Source organism: Bos grunniens, chromosome 1 (genome assembly GCF_055505025.1).
Source record: "Bos grunniens cultivar Pamir isolate PY7600 chromosome 1, Bosgru_T2T1.0, whole genome shotgun sequence".
In the NCBI taxonomy this organism is placed as follows: Eukaryota; Metazoa; Chordata; class Mammalia; order Artiodactyla; family Bovidae; genus Bos; species Bos grunniens.
The window spans coordinates 15224459-15246607 of record NC_141165.1 but is presented as its reverse complement, the minus strand read 5'-3'; the positions used below and the strand labels follow the sequence as shown (position 1 = coordinate 15246607).

Here is a 22149-nt window from a genome sequence, read left to right as displayed (position 1 = left end):
CTGAGTCGTCTCAGTGCACCAGCCTCAAGCATCCAGTATCGTGCATTGAACCTGGACTGGCAACTCGTTTCATATATGATATTATACACGTTTCAATGCCATTCTCCCAAATCATCCCACCCTCTCCCTCTCCCACAGAGTCCAAAAGACTGTTCTATACATCAGTGACTCTTTTGCTGTCTCGTATACAGAGTTATTGTTACGATCATTCTAAATTCCATATATATGCGTTAGTATACTGTATTGGTGGTTTTTTTTTTTTTTTTTTGGCTTACTTCATTCTGTATATTGACACGTTTTTTTAAACCTCTGTTAGAGCAGCAGGATTTGTGAGTCAGTCCTGGAGTACTGTTTTTCTATAAAGGGTACTGGCTCCCAGGAGACTCGCTCTGAGCCCCTTAACTGCACGATTATTTCCAGTTTTTTTCTCTTGTCCTGGTATCTGTGATCTAGTCATTAACCATGCAAACGAGCAGTTAATAATCTCAGGGGTTAATCTCTGGAGAATTAAAGATGTAGTCATGTTCTTTGGGAATTAGGCCAGAAGGGCCCTCCTGGCACAACTGTTTTGTATGCTGAGCACGAGGGAATTATACATCTGAACCATGGAGCCGAGCTGGATCTTTATTATCCTATTTGAAAGTTTTCTCAGTAGAACCAATGAGATCTTTGTATAATGTTCACAATTGTGCCTAGTTTAATATTAAAAATTGTACCACGCAACGAAAGATGACCCGATAGAGGAATAAGAAGATGGCATTGGCTGGGAAGTATTCGATACGAAATTTACAAATTCAGTTCACACCTGATGGCTACTGAAATAAAACATAAATCAGCTATCATTCTGTCATCGTTTGTCGCTCAGTCTCTCAGTGGTGTCTGACTCTTTGCGACCCCACGAACGGCAGCACACCAGACTTCTCTGTCCTTTACTATCTCTCAGAGTTTGCTCAAACTAATGTCCATTAAGTTGATGATGCCATTCAACCATCTCATTCCCTGTTGCCCCTTTCTCCTCCAGCCCTCATTCTTTCCCAGCACCAGGGTATTTTCCAGTGAGTTGTCTCTTTGCATCAGGTGGCCAAAGTATTGGAGCTTCAGCTTCAGCATCAGTCCTTCCAATGAATATTCAGGGTTGATTTCTTTTAGGATTGACTAGTTTGATCTCCTTACAGTCCAAGGGACTCTCAAGAGTCTTCTCCAGCACCACAGTTTGAAAGCATCAGTTCATCCTTACCATGTTTTATTTCTCCGGCCCTTCTCGGGCCGGGGCCACTTTTATAGAATCATGGAATTGTTATTTTTTCTTGGAGACAGAACTGTTTGAGGTTCTGCTTTGATGTCACAAGATGAGAAGCTGTTTCCACGCTGCTAAGTGTCCTTCCGGGGTGCATGTCTGGGCAATGTTACATTCAAACGCTCTGTACTAACTTACTAACCCCCTACCTCCCTGAGGCTCACTTCCACACCCTGCGGCTTTAAATTCTGGCAAGTGATGAACAGCTCTGAGAATGCAGCTTCATGGCCCTCAGACCCAGCTTCAGGCAGGAATCACTGGGTCACAGGGGTAGGTTTATGGCTTTTGATCTGTTTGTCCAATTGTGCGAAGGATGCTCTCTGAATCTGATGTACCACTTTGATTTGCTGCTGTTTTCTCCTGCCAGTTTGCTACGATAAGGTAAGAGAATACTTTGGACTTGATGGAGGGAGTCAGATTCGGGTCTGAAATGTGTTTTCTGCGTAACAACGAGATGGGACCCTGTGATGTAGTCTGGCAGGTGGGTACTTACCTTTCCTGAGAGATGCCATCTGCCTGGATGGAGAATGAGCCATGACACAAAGGTGCCCCGGGGGACATGGCCACAGTGGTGGCTGGTGTTTACGAGCAGGCATAAGGGACTGCTCCCGGCAAGCACACGGTCTGAAGCCACTGCCACAGTCAGTGGTGCAGGGGAGAGACGGGCCTTCTCTCTGGGTCCAGGCAGCCCAGGCCCCTTCGTGCTGCCACTCAGGAGAGACCCAGAGTCACCACCACTGCCCAGCCATGCTCAGGACCCTTGGGATGGCCCTGCTAGCCCTGCTCATCATTGTGAACCCGAGCCAGGCCAGTGGCTTCACAGGTGAGGGGTCTGGGCTCCGTATGGGTGATGCTGGAGGGGCAAGGGCTCCCAGGAGAGGGTCTCCTGAGGACAACAGCCCTACCAAGAGTGGGGCAGGCAAAGATGCACCTGCTGGGAGAGTCAGGGACTGCTCCTTTTTGGGAAAACTTTCTGTAACCACAAAAGAGGTGATGGGAATGCTTCAGAATCAGCTAGGGGTGAGTGGGGTTCAAGGGCAGGTTCTGAGTCATCGGGTCTGGGGTGGGACCCAGAACTCTGCATTTCTGCCAGTAGTACAGATACTATAGGCCTGCTGAGAGTAGCACATGCCTGGAGATGGAGAATCGAAGTCTCTGGAACCTTGGCCCATTAGTCTTCAATTTACAGATAAGGGGAGGGAGACCCAGAGTGGCCAGGGACCCACACAGGGTCACACAGCTGGCCAAGGGCAAGATTTCCACCAGGACGACCCTGCCCTTGATCCTGACTCTGACCTCCTTTCCCCCACCAGGGAGGGGGGTTCAGGATGTGGGTCTTCCCACTCACCTGGGGCTCTGCCAAGCCCATTTCCTCGACATTAAACGAGGATGCTTATGGCTCAGGGGGATCAGAAGGGTCGGGAACACATCCAGGGCCTTTGAGAGACACGTGTCAGCTGCCAAACACTGGGATTCACAAGCCCCAGATTTCAGAGCGCTGAAATCTTTTAGGTCGTTTTCTCCTACACATCCATCTTATTCTGTTGGGGATTCAAACAGAGCCCTTCTGAGTTCCTGCTCTCAGTTTCAGTTTTGAACTGGTTTAAAATTTCTTCACAAATTGGCAGAATTTTGTTATTTCTTTTTATGAACTGTGATTTTGTAAGGAAACTTGGTATTTCCTCCAGAATGAGTAACGTGCACATCATTCAGGCCAGTGGCAGGACAATGGGAATGTCGGGAAGCCAGATGAGATCTCAGGGGGCGTTTCGTGCATGTGAGGGCTTGGGCGGTGGCAGCTCAATGGTCCTTCAGGCTGCAGGTCTGTCTGCTCCCAGGTTCCACATACTGAGGCGACGGCCATGATGCCATTTAATCCTCCTACGATCCCAGGCACAGCTATGATTTTACTAAAGGCAAGACCAGGGCACCGAGAGGACCTGAAATGAGGTCAGAGCCACACGGCTGGTATTTGTGGAGCTGGTGTGAGTGCTGGCCTCAGCACCCACCAGAGCACTTAGATTTTCTCCCTCTGGGATTAGAACCAGGGAACCCCGCCTTCTGTGCTGCGGAAAGGATTTGTTGAACAGCAGAATATGCCCAGTGGTTTCTGTGGTGGGCTCTGGCAAGAAGCCAGGCCTGGGAGGACTTGGTGGCCTCCAGCACAAAGTAAAAGACAAAGGAGAGGCAAGTGGAGTTTGGAAGATTTGTGTGTGTGTGTGTCTGTTTGTGTGCCTGTGTCTCTGTTTGTACGTGTGTCTGCTGTGTGTGTTTGTATCTATGTCTGTGTGCATGTGTGTGTGTCTCTGTGTCTGTGTGTGTGTGCATGTGTCTCTCTGTGTGTGCATGTATCTGTGTGTGCGTGTGTCTGTGTGTGCACACGTGTCTGTGTGTGTGGTGTGTCTGTGTCTCTGTGTGTTGTGTCTCTGTGTGTGTCTGAGTGTCTCTATGTGTTGTGTGTGTGTGTTTGTATATGTGTCTGTGTGTCTGTGTGCATGTGTGTGTGTTTGTGTGTGTGTGTGTGTGCACGCGTGCATGCCTGTGTGCAGGAGGGCTCTGCTGAGGATCAGCTGGGACCTTGTCATGATCAGGCCCAGAGGCTTTCTGGAGGCAGAGGAGTAATCTTCATCAGTGGTTGCATCTTGCCTTCAGTTCAGATGAAAAACAAGGTCTAGGTCGGCCTCACCAACTTCTCCATGCAGGAAGCTTCGTCCTGTTCACCCCATTGCTCCACGGTGACCCTGCTCGCTGCACATCTTCTCCAGCCCCCGTCCCAGTCACCTCTAAGCTCTGGCCTCGGAAGCTGTCTGCTCCTGCCTCACCCCACCCAGCCAGGGGCCTCCTGGTCCCTCCCAAGACTTCCTGGGACCCGCTCTTTGGTGGGTGCAGGTTGTGTCCACTCCCAGAGGCCTGGCCATCCCCAGGGAGGCCACCATGTGGCTTTGGAGCAGACTCGCTCTGGGGTGGTGGGATTCAGCACCCGACTCTGTCTGAAGGAAGGCTGCAGGCTCTCCCGCCAGCCTGAGCATGAGGGCTTGCTTGGCCTCATTCCTTCTGGGGGTCACCAACCCCCAAGCCTCGCTTTCTGCCTGCTTGTGGGCACCCATGGGCTTCCCAGGTGGCACTAGCGGTAATGAGCCTTCCTGCCAATGCAGGAGATGTAAGACATGTGGGCTCAATCCCTGGATCAGGAAGATCCTCTGGAGGAAGGCATAGCAACCCATTCCAGTACTCTTGCCTGGAGAATCCCATGGACAGAGGAGCTGGCGGGCTACAGTCCATGGGGTTGCAAAGAGCTGGACACGACTGAAGCAACTTAGCACGTGTGCACTTGAGCACGTGGAGGACAAAGGTGGGAGTCACCAGGGGTGTTGTGCTGGCGTGGGGATGAAGGTGATTTCTGATGTCCCCTCTGAACTCTGCCCCAGAAATCCAGCTTCTCCCTGAAGGTTTACACTGTAACATAGAGCCCTGTCCAGTGAGTGTACAGTCTCATAGAGCTTAGAGCTCTATATGAGGTTGAATATATGAAGACGTAAGATATATTCAAGTCATTCATTCGTCCTTCACTGACAGCCCATGAATGCAGTGAGTCCCACACTAGTCTCAAATGTGGAGGGCACCCCATGGTCCCCACGTCAGCCCTGGGGTCTGCAAAGCACCACAGACTGGGGGACTTGGTGGTGGTGGTTTGGTCACTGAGCTGTGTCTGACTCTTTGCGACCCCAAGGGCTGCAGCCCGCCAAGCTCTTCTGTCCATGTGATTCTCCAGGCAAGAATACTGGAATGGGTTGCCATTTCCTTCTCCAGGGAATCTTCCTGATCCAGGGGTTGAACCCGGGTCTCCTGCATTGCAGGTGGATTCTTTACCACTGAGCCACCAGGGATTCCTGGGGGACTTAACAGTTGAGATTTATTTCCTCTCAGTCTGGAGGCCAGAAGTTCAAGATCAAGGTGTGGGCACGGTGGATTCCTCCTGAGTCTGGGAGGGGGGTCTGTCCCAGACACCACGTCTCCAGGGGCTTGGGTCTACTTGTGGTTTGAGTGACCTTGGCCTGTAGGAGCATCACCCTGACCTCAGCCTCATCTCCCATCTTATCTCCCTGGGTGTATTCCTGTCTCTGTGTCCGTTTCCCCTTTGATAAGGACACTGGTCATGTTGCATTAGAGGCCACTCTGCTCCAGTATAAACTCATCTCAACCAGTTATGTCTGCAGAAACCCTACTTCCAAGTAAGGTCACATTCTGAGGTCCTGGGCCTTAGAACTTCAATGTGTGAATTTGGGGTGGGACACACTTCAGTCTGGATGCAAAGAGCTGACTCATTGGAAAAGACCCTGATGCTGGGAAAGATTGAGGGCAGGAGAAGGGGACGACAAAGGACAAGATGGTTAGATAGCATCACTGAATCAACGGACATGAATCTGAGCAAACTCTGGGAGATAGTGAAGGGCAGGGAAGTCCGTGCTGCAGTCCATGGGGTCACAAAGAGTTGGCTACGACTAAGCGACTGAACAACAGCCACCACCCTTCAGCCCATAATAATAGTCCCTGCTCCATGAGGCAGTAGAGGCTCCTTGGGCAGATAGAACACCCCAGGACCCCAAGCGAGCTGGTCCATGACATTGAGACACGGGGCTGGTAACAGCAGGTGCCACAGGGTATTGAGAACCAAGTAGTAATGCTGACGAAGGCCATGGGCATCTGTGCCCAGGAGCCAACCTCCAGGTGAAAGACATTCAGGGCCGGATAAGGCAACCTGGGTGTTTCACTGCAGACGCTGTGCCCTCATCTCCTGCTGACGATAGCAACAATCAGACTGTACTTTACCATCTATGCACGTCTCACATGGGCTTGACATGTGTGTTTATCTTCCATCTCATTCCAAAATGGGTGTCACTGCCAGTGTGCCCAGCACATGTTGGGCTGGCGTATTCACTGAGGGAACTTCTGTGTGTTCACGTTGCACATGACAGCCCTTACTGTGGAGATGAGAGGTGTGCACAGTGTCTCTGGCCTGGAGAGTCTGAGGACCCACAGCAGAGCCCAGGACATGAGCCCCAGATGCTTGGTTCCTCTGTATCCCTCCCTTCAATGTAGAGCACCGCTGGGAGGAGGAGCAGGCTGGGAGGTGTCTCCTGTCTTACAGAGGAGGCTTGCTCATCATAGGTGTCATGCTTTATCCCTTGAGTCTCCATGCCTGCATTGCCTTCTCAGATACAGGCCAGTGGGCAGACCCTCTGGGGTCTGCCCTGTGCAGGGATTTTGTTTCACCTGCTCTTGCAGAAGCGGGGGACTTGCAGAGGACCCCACAGATTGTTTGATCCTAACATTTTCTTCTCTTGTTTCTCCATCTTCCTCCCTCCCTCATAGAAAAAGGCCTCTCTTTGCTGGGCTTCCGGCTGTGCAACTACAGCGTGAGCCAGAGCGTGCAGAGCGTGAAGGCTGTGCAGATGTCCCGCCTAACCCGCGTTCCCTGCGGGGGCTGGATCCCTTTATGGCGCTGCCCGAAGACCGTCTACCAGACCCGGTACCTGGAGGTGGAAGTTCCGGAGCCCAGGAATGTGATCGACTGCTGCGAGGGCTACGAGCAGCTGGGCCTCTACTGTGTCCTGCGTGAGTCCTGTCCAGTGTTGGAATAGCCACTGTTCACACCCTTAGCCCTGAACTGACTGGATCCTTCTGGAACGCTGCTTCTCGGCCTCCCGTGAGCAGCTGGGTCATTCAGAGGGCTAGCCCAAGCGCAGGGCACTGGCCTCAGCCCAAGGTTTCACATCCAGGCGTGGAGTACACGTTCTCATGGGTGCTGATGCTGCTGGCATGAGGCCCCACTTTGAGAACCTGTTGTGGGTGTTGGCTCTCAGACATGGCTGCACATTAAAGTCCCCAGAGCTTTAAAAATGCTGATGGCTGGGTCTCTTCTCAGAGACTGTGATGGATTCTGTCTGGGGCAGAGCTTGGGTACTGAGATCTTTTTTTTTAAGGCTCCTCCAGCAATTCTTGGGCTTCCCCGGTGGCACTAATGGTAAACAACCCACCTGCCAATGCAGGAGACATAATAGACCAGGGTTTAATCCCTGGGTTGGGAAGATCCCCTGGAGGAGGAAACGGCAACCCACTCCAGTATTCTTGCCTGGAGAATCCTGAGGACAGAGGAGCCTGGTAGGCTACAGTCGGTGGGGTCACAAAGAGTCAGACGTGACTTAGTGCTTAACAGGCACAAATGTGCACCAGAAATTCTAACCGGCGGCTAAGTTTGAGAACCAGAATTTGTATCTCCTCTATGTTGGCAGCCAGGTTTTTCATTCTAAAGACTGTGAAATCCTTATCTAAACACCAATCTGTAAGAGATGGAAAGGGGCCCCCAGGGGCCCCTAACTGTCCAGAGGCCTCCAGGCCCTCTTATCCTTTCTGTGTGATTTAAAGATGCTTGGGGTGGTGATCAGCACTGGTGTGGCTGGTCCTGGCTATGTCTGAGATTGAGGGGACCAGGCTGTGTGGGAGTTTGGGGCTCAGCCTCTTGGCCCAAAGGGAACTTCCCAGAAGACTTCTTCCAGGGTGAGGGTGCAGGTGGGTGCATGTGTGAATGTGGGGGAGGTGTGACCGTTACTTTGAGTCAGTTCCAGAGCTAAGATGGGTTTCTGAACAGTCAGGAGGTTGCCCTGTCCCCACACCCATGATGGAGGGGAAGCGAGATGGGTGGGGCTCCGTGGGTGGCCATGGGGCACCCTGAGACGTGAGGGCCACCACCTCCAAAAGCAGAAAGTGCCAGCTTGGGAGGGTGCAGGGAGGGTCCCAAGTGCACCATCACCAGGGCCGGAGGCCAGGACAGGCAGCAGGCTAGGTGTGGACCCCGCACCCCCAACCCCGGGGGCTATAAGATGTAGAGTCGGGAATCAGCCAGACCCTGCAGATGGCTGCGTGGGTGGAACACAGAGTCCTTCTGAGCTTGCCCTCCCTCAGGCCCCCAAAGTCCGCAGAGGTCAGGAGAGCTGACATCTCTCCACTCAGTGGCCAGACTCAGAGATGACAGGACAGCTCAGAGTGAGCAGGTCCAGGAAGCGTACCTCTCCCTGGAATTTTGAAATGATACCATGGCCACCACCAGTAAAGCTAGGAAGGGGCAGGGGGCGTCAGGTCTGGAGCTGGGCAGATGCTGTGCATTCATGCTGGTTCCTTAAAGGGAAATTTGTGGGCGTTGTGTGTGGAGGGGCTGTCCCTTGGTTCTGGGTTCAAAGAGTCTCTTCCTGTGCTGAGTGTGGGCCCCTCTCCACTCTCCCTGTCTCTAAGGGCCACATGTACAAAGGGTGGTGTCCCTGCCCTGGGAGCACCCTATTCCTGGGGGGTTGCCATGTTGGGGAGGCCTTGGATGGGGCTCATGGCACTTGGTTTGGAGCATCAGATTCTGGTTGATGGAGGGGCCATCCTGCCTCAGTCACCTTCACTACACTTCCCACCTGCTGGCTGTCATGGGGCTGGTGAGGTCACAAGTCCAGAAGGCCAGAGGCATCCTCGGCTCCACCCAGGCCCAGCGGTCACCTTTCTCTGCACTCTGCTGCCCTGCAGCGCTGACAAGCAAATTCTCCCGGATAGAAGGCAGGGAGGCACCTGCCGCACATGTTTCTTCCCAGCAGACCAGCCTCTTGGGGACTCAGCCCCACTTGTAACGTGTTAACACCTTTAAATAGAAACTCACCAGGCAGGAGAGGCCCAGAACATTCTAACTAGAGTCCTGTAGGCAGATCTGCTCTGGGAACTGCAGATCGTGGGGTGACTGATGTTTGAGGGTGGGGACCGGGTGGAGGTGCTGGGAGTGAAGGAAGGAGCACTCACCCAGAAGGCCCCCCAAGCCCCACAAAGGGGGCTGAGATGGAGTGGGGGGTCCGCAATCCTCCTGGACCTTAAAAGGGTCACTCCAGAAGCAGCATGGAGAGGAGCCAGTCAGGAGCCCCGAAGGATGGAGAAGAGAGAGGAAAAGGGGGCTTGATTGAGGGCATCCTATAATGTTCAGTGGAGGCTCCTCCTCACTACTGGACAGGAGCTGATGGGGACACAGCCCGGGGAAGGCGAGTCCCTTGACCAAAATGGGGCAGACTTGGGCCTGAGTCTCCCTGACCCCCGTTGGGTTCAGTGTGTGGTGATGGGCCCAGAGCCCACTGGGAAAGTCCCGGTTTGGTGTCTGGACCCCACTGGGCATCGCGGCTGCTGAGGGGACTGGTGTGTGAACACAGAGCTGGGGCAGGGATCTGCAGCGCTCATTTGCTATGGCTTGTAAGGTCCCTGGTGAGCATTTGATTCCCCCCACCTCCAAGCTCAGGGGCACCATGTGGGCAGCTGGAAAGTACCCCGTCAGAAGAGTTTACACCATGGGTACCAGCAGCTCAATTCTCTCCACGCCTGCCTGGCTTCTCTGATCAAAGCCTGAATGTTGGACCAAAGTTGGTTCTGTGATGCCTCCTGACAGCCTGGCTCTTTGGAACTGGAAGTGAGAAGTCTCTGGAAGTGATGTACCGAGACCTGTGCTGGGGCTGACCGTCAGGGAACCAGGCAGAGGCCAGACCCTGAACGTGCTGGCCAAACGCGGCTCACCTGTGTGTGGGGCTTCTCACGTCTCGGCAACCTCAGCTCAGGGGTCTCATCTCAGCAGCACCAAAACCTCAGCCTTGCTGAGGATCTAAAAAAGGGAAGAGCATTATGAGAGCATGCGGTATGGTTTTCAGTCTAGATGACCTTTTCAATTTTTTTAAGTCCCACATTTTGAAAGCAATGATAAGCCATACGTGGTTTTAATTAAATGTCTCCTTAAAACACAAAAAGGAATACACAAGCCATGGAGAAAATTTGGAAACAAAGAAGAGAGAGAGAGAAAAAAAAGGGAAATTGCCCATAATCAACCCCCTCCTTGCCCCACAAGAATAACCACGGTTAACATTTTCTTCTAGTTTCCTTCAGGGCAGACGTTTTACAATAGCAGGGTCACCCTGTTGAAGACATTTTATAGCACGCTTTCACCCCTTGGCAATTTATCTGGAACATCTTCTGTGTCAATGGATCGCATTCTCCAGCATGATTTAATGCCCACAAGGCATTACCTCATAGGGATGGATCAGCACTCAGCAATCTCCTACCACTTAATATCTCGTAGTTTCCAATTTTTTTTCGTTATAAATAATGCTGCAATGAGTAATGTATGGTGCAAACACGGCTGCACACAAGTTGGAATATTGACCCAGGATGGATTCCTCAGAGGAGGACCGAGCATCACAGTGGACACTCAATACCTGCTGTTCCTGCATGGCTGGTCTCCTTCACACAACACGCCTAGGACCCCGCTGGACTGGGAGCCTACCCCAAACTTCCCATCTCCTGGGCTGATGGCCAGGGTCCCTTTGAGGAAAGAGGATTCTGAGGAGGGTTATAATCTGATTATCCCAGAGTGGATCAGATTCCCCAGCCCTGGAGAGTCCTCAGGGCTGTGGCTCAGAAAGCTCTGCCTTATCTCATTGAACGTGCCTAACGTGGGATGGCCAGGTGCTGGGCAGTCCGGAGGCATTGCTTGTGTCGGGTTAGGGAAGGAGAAGCAGATTTTTAACTTTCTACCAAGTCGGAACTGTTGACTGTTCTCTTGGGCTCTCCGTAGGCTGGACAGCCCTGAGGGACAGAGAGAGATTACCAGCAGCCTTCCAGTTAAGACAAACTGTAACTCGAAAACGCTTCTGTTGTGAGCAAGCAAGCATTTTGGGAAGTCAATTTTTCTTCGTGTCCTGTATTTTCCTTTCATTTAGATAAACCTCTTGTTGTTCAGTCACTCAGTCGTGTCCAGCTCTTTGCAACCCCATGGACTGCAGCACACCAGGCCTCCCTGTCCATCACCAACTCCTGGACCTTGCTCAAACTCATGTCCATTGAGTTGACGATGCCATCCAACCATCTCATCCTCTGTCGTCCCCTTCTCCTCCTGCCCTTAATCTTTCCCAGCATCAGGGTCTTTTCCAATGAGTCAGCTCTTCGCATTAGGTGGCCAAAGTATTGGAGTTTCAGCTTTAGCATCAGACCTTCCAATGAATATTCAGGGTTGATTTCCTTTAGATTGACTGGTTTGATCGCCGGTGCTGTCTAAGGGACTGTCAAGAGTCTTCTTCAGCACCACAGTTCAAAAGCTTCAATTCTTTGGTGCTCATCCTTCTTGGTTTAGAATAGTTTTAGATTTCCAGACAAAGATTTGTAAAGACAGTAAAGAAAGTCCCCCGCCTCTTCCCCCAGAGTTCCTAATGTTAGCTCTGACATTTCCAGGGTGCATGTACCAGCAAGTATCAACCCTAGTGCCTTACTGTTAGCTCTACTCCATGCTTTATTTGGATTTCTGTTCCCCCCCGTAACATCACTTTTCTGTCCCAGGAGACCAGGTTATTAATACATTTAGATTCATGTATCAAATACCTTCAGTGTTGAGGTGGTTGGTTTTTATGATGGATGAGAAAGCACAGAGCTCCGGATCCCTGGTTGGTGGCCCTCCAGGGATTCCCGCATTTCCATCCCAGCCCCGCCTTTCGGGCTGCCCTGCATGTCTGTTCTTCACACCCCAAAACCTTCCCTGTGTGGCCGCTTCTCCAGGACTTCAGACATTGGACTAGCCACCAAGACAACTAGGAAGTGAGGAAGGAGCCAAGGGCAGCGAGGAGAGGAGAACACTCCTGAGAGTGACCGCCAAGCCCAGACTCGGCTTCCACAAGGAGAGAGCTGACGGGGACCCTCTCTGCATGTTTCAGCAGCTAAATCTTCTTCTCCTTGGCTGATGCAGCTGCCCTGGTGATGTGTTCCCAGCAGGTGGGGCCACTCCCCTTTTTTTCTGTCTGTGGAGCATCCTGCAGAGAGCCCAGGGGACCCCAGAGGACCACTGTCAGTACTCAGCACTTGCCTTCCACCGGGCGAGCCCACAGGTCTCCCCAGGGGCGGGTCCTTCCCAGCTCTGTAGGCGTCCTTCCAGAGCGTGGTTGTCACGCCTCCTCTGACTTTCCAGGGGTTTGAGGGGCCTGGAGCTGTGCTTCTGAATGTCGTGTGGGACACAGAGCCTTACGTGGATCTGGGTGGGAGCCGGATGGGTTTGAGTGACATTCATGCTGGCATGGAGCACTTATCCCAGGGTGGGTAGCCAGACCTCATGCAGGCCCTTTCTCGGATGCTGCCACTGGGGTCTCACCTTCCTTGTACTTTTCTCCCTGCTGCTCTTACCCCCGTGGAGCTCAGGGCTGTGAAGCCTTTGGTGTCCTGTGCCGCCCTCGGCTCCATCTACTGCTGGGCTTGCACAGACCCACAGATTCTCCCAGGGGTCAGTCCTGCTGCCCCCAGTGCCTGGATCCTGAGTGTCCTGTAGCATTGGCTCATACCTGGCCACCTGCCTCCAGCCAGCTTCCCCAGGTTTCAGCTCTATACATCCTCTGTGCTTTTCTATCCCTGAATATGGGCACCTGGCTCCTGGCTAGATCCCCTAGGAGCCTGCAGATTCTTAGATAGTTCTTACCTTTCTTAGATCTCTAAAAGCTCTTTTTCTTTAAAAGCCCACTCATGACTCCCCCAGACCCCTGGCTAAGGGTCAGGGCACCGGTTCCCCCGAGTCTCACATGGTGGCTCCAATGACATCTGGCCGCACGCCCCGCCCCTCCATCGTTTTCACTTCCTGTGGGCTCTTGCCTGCTCATCTGCATCATCTACCTGGAGCTGTATCACTCCAGGCGGAGCATGTTGTGAGTGGTGGCCCTGACCTTGCCCGCATGTCTGCATCATCTGCCCAGAGCTTTATCACTCCAGGCAGAGCACGTTGTGAGTGGTGGCCCTGGAGATGTGCAGCCCACAGCCATGCTGCCTGATCTTGGTGGACCTCCCGGGAATTGACCAGAGGAGGGGACAGCCCAGGCTGCCCACATTTCCATGTGTAGGTCCCGAAGGCGTGCCAAGCTTCCCATCTGCACAGCCAAACCCTGGCTGTGCCTGAGCCCGTTCTTCCTGCAGCTTCTCCCAGGAATGGGGCCAAGTGGATGACCAGGCCTGAAGCCTTCTTGAAGCTTCTTCTTTCACATCCTGTCCTGTCTGTCAGTACATCCTGTGGACAGTTGCAGCTGCATATTCCCAGGATCGGAGGCTTCCCGCTGCCTCCACCCATCACCCTGGTCCAGCCTGCACCATCTCTCACCTGGAGCATCACAATGGGCTCTCAGACAGGCCCCTGCCTCCCTGGCAGCCGGGACACAGCTCAGACGAGCAAGTCAGACTGCTCTCGTGGAGGTCAGCGAAGCAGGATAGGGGAGGGAAGGAGCGGAGGATGTGGATGACTTCATGGCGTTGGCAGAGGGGTGGAAAGATGGTTTGTCAAACTACAGGTACTGGGGGCTCTACGTATGATGTGCGGCAGCTCCAGTCCCCAAGAACCACCTGAGGGTCCTGGAAGATGGGGACACGGAATAACGTGAGATGGGGTCAGAATAACGTGAGAATCTGGGCAGGGCAGCCACGGTGTCCCCTTCACCGCAGGACTGCCCTGACCCTCCAGGCCCCCTGTGACAACACCAGAGGGTTTTCCATGACCCAGCCCCCCTGCTTACCCACTATGCCATCACCAGGCCCACTCCTCATTCTTGCCTTACCCCTCACTCTGCACACTGCTGCCCCCTGCCCAGGCATAAAGGCTGACGGTTTGCAGGCTCCCCCACCTCCCTGGACCTACAGACGCTCGTCTCCAGTGCAGTCTTCTTGCCCACCTGCTCCCGGGCCTTGCCTTCCTCCCTGCAGTGTTCATCTGCTCAAACTCCCATAGTTCTGTTTGTACATTGGCCCCCATCCACTAGGCTCTAAGTGTCCTGAAGGCAGAGACTTTGCCTCTGGGCTTCTGCTGGGTCCTGGGCACCTTGTGCTGGGCCTGGCACATAGTAAGTGCTCAGTAAATACTGGATGAGTGAGTGAGCTGTTAAGCTGCAAAGCAGCAAGGGGGCCTCTCAGGGGGTGGTGGGGGCCTCTCTACACAGACTCCTAAGGCCAAGAGAGAGGACACCCAGGCCCCCAGCCAAAGTTGCCCTCCTCCCAGAAAAGTCAGTCAGGCTGCATTAGAGTCAGAGCAAACAGTCTTAATGGCTGCTCTGCAGGGCATGGCGAGGCCCTTGAGCGGGTTGCTCTGCGTGCCTCGGAGCCGCAGATGGATCCCTCTGCCCAGAGGCATCCGGATGCAGCACCACATGGCCCACTGGGATTCTAGAGCCAACACCACTCATCACTCATCACCTCATCACCTGTTCCCCCAGCCCTGAACCGGTCTCAGGAGTTTGCATCCAGACCTGGGAGCTGCCCAGTGGTGGGGTTGGAAACATCCGCCTTGCTGTGCACTTTGGATGCTGAATGTCCTGGTCTTCAGAAGTGCTGCCCCTCATCAGGGGGCCACCGCTGCTCAGCCCCTGCAGCCCCAGGTAGGACAGGGGCCTGATCTTGGAGGAGGGGGGAGTGGGTTTCCGGAAGCAGCTGCTTGGGTTTTACGGGGAGCCTACAGCCTGTGTCTGGCCTGCTTCACTCATCAATATCTGGCCACTGACCTCTGGGGGGAACTGTGCTCACAGATGCCCCAAGTGGGGAAGACGTTCCTGGAAGAGCAGGTGCCTCAGTTTCCCCACATTGCCAGGGGAAGCCCTTGGGGCCCCGGTGAGTTTGCTGGGAGCTGAGCTGTGTCAGAGCTGGGCGGTGTCGGGCTGTCAGCTGGTGCAGCCCCGTGAGGACCCCCCTGTCTGGCAGGTCCATGGCCTGGTTCTCAGTGCAGGCCCCTAGGAGAAGGCGTTCGTCAAGGTTCAGAGACAGGGAAACACACATTTGTGTACATTTTATACAGGCTTCCCAAGCGGCACTAGGAGGTAAAGGATCTGCCAGCCAATGCAAGAGCCACAGGAGACTCGGGTTCAATCCCTGGTTTGGGATGATCCACTGGAGAAGGAAATGGGAACCCACTCTAGTATTCTTGTTTGGGAAATCCCATGAACAGAGGAGCCTGGTGGGCTATGGTCCATGGAAACAATCGGAATAACTGAGCACGCGTGCATCATATTATATATGGTGCAATATATATTGTAATTCATTATTTATTGATATGTTACATATAGTATATATAATTTACTGTATTATATTACAGGACTTCCCTGGTAGATCAGCTGGTAAAAAAAAAATCTGGCTGCAATGCAAGAGACCCCAGTTCAATTCCTGGGTTAGGAAGATCCTTTGGAGAAGGAATAGGCTACCCATTCCAGTATTCTTGGACTTCCCTGGTGGCCCAGCTGGTAAAAAATCTGCCTGCAATGCGGGAGACCTGGGTTCAGTCCCTGGGTTGGGAAGATCCCCTGGAGATGGGAACGGCTACCCATACCATCATTCTGACCTGGAGAATTCCATGGACTGTATAGTCCATGGGGTATTATATTACATATATATATACTATAAATAATATATACTGTATTTTCTAGTATCAAAGTGAAATTAAAGTGTTAGTCTGTCAGTTGTGTCTGACTCTTTGTGATCCCATGGACTGTCATCTGCTGGGCTCCCTTGTCAATGGGACTGTCCAGGCAAGAATATGGGAGGGATTGCCATTCCCTGCTCTAGAGGATCTTCCTGACACAGGATTGAACTCGGGGCTCCTGCATTGCAGGCAGATACTTTACTGCCTGAGCTACCAGGGAAGCCCATCTAGTATACACTGTATGTAATAATATATTATATAGTATACATAGGATTATCTGTAATATGAGAGGAGCGGGGACGGGAGGTGGGGGAATGTGCCACACCGCCCCAGTGACCTCTGACGGCCCCACCCTGTCCTGGGCCTGTGGCTCACCCATGTTCCCTTTCGCAGCTCCAGAGAGCAACCGGGAGGGTTGCTGGTACAACGTGACAGTTGTGGTGAAGATGGACTTCAAGGAGCTCCAGCAGGTGGACCCGCGGCTTCTGGATCACATGAGGCTTTTGCACTCCATGGTAGGTCGGGGGGAGGAAGGGGCTCCATGAGTGACCCCAAGTGACTGCCTCTGAACCAAACGTGAGATCTTCCTTAAAAATGGCTTGAAAGAGGTATGATTTTTCATGCAACAAAATGCACTCTTACAAGCGTGCAGTTTGGCGTGTTTTGAGGTATCTAATATACAAGCCCTGCACCCTCATGGCGCGGAGCAGGGAACCCCTCCTCTCTCCAGGGTCTGTTGCTTAAACACAAGGGTGCCGGGTGCAGCCTTCCCAGGCCCTGGAGCTGTGCCCTCGAGTACCTCCCTTAGGGATCCCAAGTTCTGGCTCCCGATTGAGGGAGTATCTCAGAAGTTTGCAAGGTGCTGGATGAGGCCTCTAGGTAGGGCTCCACCCCCTCAGCACCATTCACGATTGGGGCTGGACAGGTCTTTGCTGTGGGGCTGCCTGTCCCATAGGATTTTGCGGCAGGCCTGGCTCTAAGCACAAAATGTGCCCAGCTGTGACAACCAAAACTGTCTCCAGGTGTAGCCACAGGTCCCCCGAGGGGTGACACTGGCCCCCGGGGGAGCCCCAACCTAGACACAACTCAAACTTTCTGGCGCCTTAGCAACACCTCCAACCAGCAGGATATCTTCACCTGCTGGGTGTCCCCCACAACCCCCACCCAAGTTCTAGGAACCCAGCCAGCAGGGGCAGGCACTGCTCGTCACCCACTGTGAGGTGCCTGCCCTAGATGGTGGTCTGACCTCAGGCGGATGACCCACACAATTCCCCACATGTTGCGAAAGGCCCTGCACCTGGTGAGATGCTTGGCCACTGCCTCTTGAAGTGCTTGATGATTCCTGAACGAGGGGCTGCACATTTCCCCTGTGCACTGGGCTCCGCACGGTGTGGCTGGTTCCGCCTGACCATCAGGCCCAACAGATGTGTCTCATGTGCCATGACATCAGACCCAGAGTTGGATGGGATGAGCCCAGTTAACAGAGGGCACACTCCCTCCCCTTGCTCTGGGCTGTGCAGTAACTGGTTTGAGAGGTATTCTCAGTCATCACCTTGACCCAGAAGTGTCCTTAACTGCCCCCACTGGAAGAGATTTCTGTCTCGCCTTAGCTTGTTGCAGAGTTTGGGATGCACAGTAGGCCAGTAAGAACATGGCCAGTCTGCAGCCAGATTGCCTGGATTCAAATCCCAGCACTGTCACTCATCAGCTGTGTGACCTTGGGCAAGTTACTTAACCTCTCTGTGCCTTAGATTCTGTTAAACAGAAATAATCATAATCTTACCTGAGACAGTGGCTGTGAGGTTGAGACAGTCCATGTAAAGAGCTTAAGATGATGCTGATCTGGGTAGGTTCTGAGCTGGGGCAGTTGCTGGGTTTTGTATGTCACTGTCTCCTGTCGCCCTTTATCTCTTCGTGTGTATAAGCTTTGTTCCTCGCTGCTGGAGGGGCCTGTCCACACGGGACCCTGACTGTAGCAAATGTTAGGCACTCTGACTAAGGGGTTTGCAAGAGGCCGGTGTTGGCTTTCTGCTCTGCTGACCCTCGTGAAGGGTTTCAAGCCTGCTGAGGAGGGCACGGGCTTTGTGCCCCCACCCAAACACGTTCTGGTTCCCTGGGGAGACTCAGGAGCTTTTTGGCAAAGCCCACTTCAGGGTTCTCCTGGTGGTCATGCTGCTTTGCCTGGCTTCCCAAGGCAAATAATACCTTGAGATGTCAAGATCCTAGACTGGAGCAAAAGGAAGTCAAGTGGAATAAGAAAAGGGATCATTACACTTCAGAAAATACCAGACGTGACTTGACACCTAATTCCAGACCTGATTCTCTGCTGTCAGCTGCAAGGGGTGGTGGGGGGGTCCCGCACTGACCCGTGTCTCTTTTTGGGGCTGCCGTGGCAGAGCGCACAGGCAGGGGTACGTGTCAGACCTCTCCTTGGCTTCTCCCTGTGTCTTCACACCATTCCCTTCTGCCAGTGTCTGTCTGTGTCCAAATTCCTTGGTGGAAGGACACTAGTCACATTGGAGCAAGGCCCAACCTAATGAGCTCATCTTAATAATTACATCTGCAGCAGCCTTGTCTCCAAATAAGGTCACATTCTGAGGTGCTAGGACTCCAATGTGGGGATTGTTTTTTGGTAGCGGGGGACACGATTCAGCCCCTAAGTATTTATAATCCGGTTTACAGGACTTTTATTGGAATGAAGGCAGAAGTGAAAATATTGTAAAGATTTCTCTTTTTTGCACAGGTGAATGATGCGTGTGTGTGTGTACCGTGTGTATGTATAGCTTATAACATCTCTGGACCTCCGTCCTCTCCCAGTCTACCTGATGGGGTGCCCTTCTACCGCGTGATGCTCTGACCCTGGTTTCACAGGTCACCAGTGCTCTGCAGCCACTGGACACCACTGTCCACCACCTGCACTCAGCGAGGGGGGACACCTCCACCACAGTGTCCTGGCTGCTGCTGGGCCTGCCAAGGCCGATGCCCGTGGCCCGCGTCTCCGCAGTGCTGGATGGCATGGTGAAGCGCATCTATGAAGTGATTGATGTCCAAGTGCAAGGTGGGGCTCCCTTCAGTGGTCCCCTTGGGTCAGGGGCTGCAGGACTGCTAGGAGAATCATCCAGTTGAGGGGGTAGGGTGGACTCATCTCTGGCTCACTCTAGCTCGAAGTTTAAACTCTAGATGCTGAAGCCAAGACTTTGAGAACTGATTCTGTACCAGCATCGCCTTCCTCTCCCCTCACCCCACCTTGTCCACCTCTCATGATGGGTTTCTCCTTCCATCCAGGTGGGACTGGAGGCTGAGTCCCAGAATACCCTACAAGTAACCCACGTCCTCTGTTCTTAGGGTCCCAAATTGCCCTCTAGTCTCTTTCCCACCCTTGCCAAGGACATCCTTGTATCTAGAAGGCTCTTTTTTAAGATTTCTTTTGGCCATGCCGCATGGCATGTGGGATCTTAGTTCCCTCACCTGGAATTGAACCTGAGTCCCCTGTATTGGAAAGCAGATTCTTAACCACTGGACCATCAGGCAAGTCCCCAAAGAGTCTTGAACCAGAATTTACACAGAGCTGAATTTGGTGAAGCACACCAATGTGTTTCTGGAAGAAATTACCTGGTATTTGTGTGTGTGTGTGTGTGTCTATGTCAGGGGTCGGCAAACTTTCTGAAAAAGGTAAATTTTTTTTACCTTCTAGTAAATTTTTAGTAAATTTACTAAAAATTTTTAGTAAATTATTTTGGGGCTGTGGGCCTCACGGGCTGTTTCAGCCACTTAGCTTTGCCACGTGGCATGAAAGTAGCTGTGGCCAGTCCATGAGCAGATGGGTGGACTTCAGTAGAGGGCTCTTTTGAGCTACAGGAGGCAGCTGAAGATTGCTGTGGCCCTGGGAGGGTGGCTGCTCTTATGAGAGGACGCTGAAGGCCATACACCAAGATGCCAGAGAAGCAGCCTGGGGAAGGCTCTTTTGCTGCTGCTGTTGTTTAGTCACCAAGTCGTGCTGACTCTTTGAGGGCCTGTGGACTATAGCCCACCAGACTCCTCTGTCCATGGGATTTCCCAGGCAAGAATCCTGGAGTGGCTTGCCATTTCCTTCTCTAGGGGGGTCTTTCTGACCCAGGGATGGAACCCACATCTCCTGCATTGGCAGGCGAATTCTTTACCACTGAGCCACCTGGGGAGCCTGGGGAAAGCTCTAATGATGGCATTTAATTATCTTCAAATTCCACGAATGTTCTTGAAAACCAGACTGAGCAGTGCCCATAAGCCAAGCACTAGTCTTGTCTGTTCTGACAGGTTTCCATAGGGGGGACCCTGAGAACTTCCCTGTAGGTGAACAAGGAGGGATTGTGTCTTGATCACTTGCATCTCCTGGGGGAGGGCGTTGGAGAGCATCCATTATGGGTACAGCTTGAATTGGGTGGTTTGGGAGAAGAAGGGGTGAGGATGTGGGGCTTGTTCTAGCTTGGGTGCTGTCCCAAAGCAGAGGCAATTCTGTGATTGGGATCTCAACAAATCTTACCCACAGGAAGGGGCAGCCAGCATGAAGATGTGCTAGGGTTGGTAAGAATGAATAGCCCATCACTGTGGCCAAGAGAGGGGGTTGGTAGTTAGTGGACAATGCTGGTCTTTTTCCATATGGCTTAGATAAATGGTCTTGCCTTCTGTCACTCTGTCCTGGTCATGGAGAAGCCTGGTTGCCTGTTCTGAGCTGTGCTCCCACCAGATAGGGGAGGACCAGGCCCCTTCTGCACCGCAGGGGCTGCTCTACCCTCTTTCCCCGTCCACACACTGCTGTACACAGGGCTGATGCTTGGGGAGGAAGCCCAGACGCCATGAAATCAGACTCAACACAGCCCCAAAGTGATTTGCTCAGGCCACAACCATACACTGAGCTGTGAGCTGGCTGCTCCGGTGGAGGAGGCTGTGGCCAAAGAGGCCTCTGGGGCAAGGCGTCAAGACGGCCCCCAAGACTGCAGCCTCACCCACTTCCTCAGCTCGTGTGACACACATCTCGAGGTTGACGGGGATGGCTCCGATGAGCGTCCTTACCTGTTCTCCTTCTCCGCAGATGTGAATGAATGTTCCTATGGTGAACTCAACACCTGCTCAGGGAGGGAACTGTGTCTGAACGTGGAGGGCTCACACCAGTGTGTGGGTTACCTGAAGTCCCCCAGCTCATCTCCCCCGGGGCTGGACGGCATGTGTGCAGGTGAGCAACTGGGCTTTCCGGGTGGGGAAGAAGGGCCTTAAGGAATCTTCCAGGCCGGATGGTCCTCTGACAGCAAGACCCTCTCTTCTGCAAAGAGGGAAAGACTGGCTTATAGAAGGGAAGGCTCACTTAGTTCTTTTGAGCGTTCTCAACCTCGTGGCTGGATATTCGTCTCTTTTGTTTTTTTTTTTATACTGGTTTTCCATGTTGTGTTAATTTCAGGTGTAGCAAAGTGATTCAGTTATACGTGTGTGTGTGTATTTACATGATTTTTCAGATTTTTTGCCTTATAGGTATTACAAAATATTGAGTAGAGTTCCCTGTGAAAGAGTGGGATATTCTTATTCTCTTTGAGTTAACAAATGTTTATTTATATGCCATTCACCATGCTGCTGCTGCTGCTAAGTTGCTTCAGTCGTGTCTGACTCTGTGCTACCCAATAGACAGCAACCCACCAGGCTCCCCCGTCCCTGGGATTCTCCAGGCAAGAACACTGGAGTGGGTTGCCATTTCCTTCTCCAGTGCATGAAAGTGAAAAGTGAAAGTGAAGTCGCTCAGTCGTGTCTGACTCTTAGCGACCCCATGGACTGCAGCCCAACAGGCTCCTCCGTTCATGGGATTTTCCAGGCAAAAGTACTGGAATGGGGTGCCATTACCTTCTCCAATTCACCATGCTAGATGCTGGTAAACATTTATGAATATGGTGTGACAGATATATGAACAGGTCATAATCTTTGCTCTCGGGGAACTCAGTAGAGAACATGCCAGATACTCTCCAGGCTGGTATGTAAACAGGATGCCTTTATAATTTATTGTTTAAACTGGGACTCTTTAAGAGTGAAGGCAGCATGATTACTACTTACACTGGGTCCCCAGGAGTAACCTGGACTGTCCATGGGTTGGTGTGGTCAACTCCACACCAGTTTAAACTGGTTAAAAAAGCAGTTGAAAGCAACCAACTGGATGGCAAACAAAAGTGCCGAGTGCTGGTGGACATACCTGGAAGGAAGTCCTACTCTGTGTGGGTCTGGTCATGGGGTCATCTGCGGGAGCCAGGTATGAACAAGCTGCTGGTGTATGTGACTGGCTCCTGTAAGAAATCACTGTATTTCGCAAAGAGCTGAGTCTAGGTGGTGAAAGGCAGCAAGGAGAGAC

General features: G+C 52.6%; 1 protein-coding gene across 1 annotated transcript in view; it reads left to right on the top strand.

Moving 5' to 3' along the window:
- Positions 1–2044: 2044 nt before the first annotated feature.
- UMODL1 (uromodulin like 1) overlaps positions 2045–22149 on the top strand; it is a 75532-nt gene continuing 55427 nt past the window's right edge. The window contains exons 1-6 of the mRNA XM_086315713.1: positions 2045–2120; positions 6671–6913; positions 14590–14751; positions 16179–16300; positions 18657–18843; positions 20854–20986. Coding sequence (XP_086171839.1) covers positions 2045–2120; positions 6671–6913; positions 14590–14751; positions 16179–16300; positions 18657–18843; positions 20854–20986 — 923 coding nt within the window. The remainder of the gene's footprint in view (positions 2121–6670; positions 6914–14589; positions 14752–16178; positions 16301–18656; positions 18844–20853; positions 20987–22149) is intronic.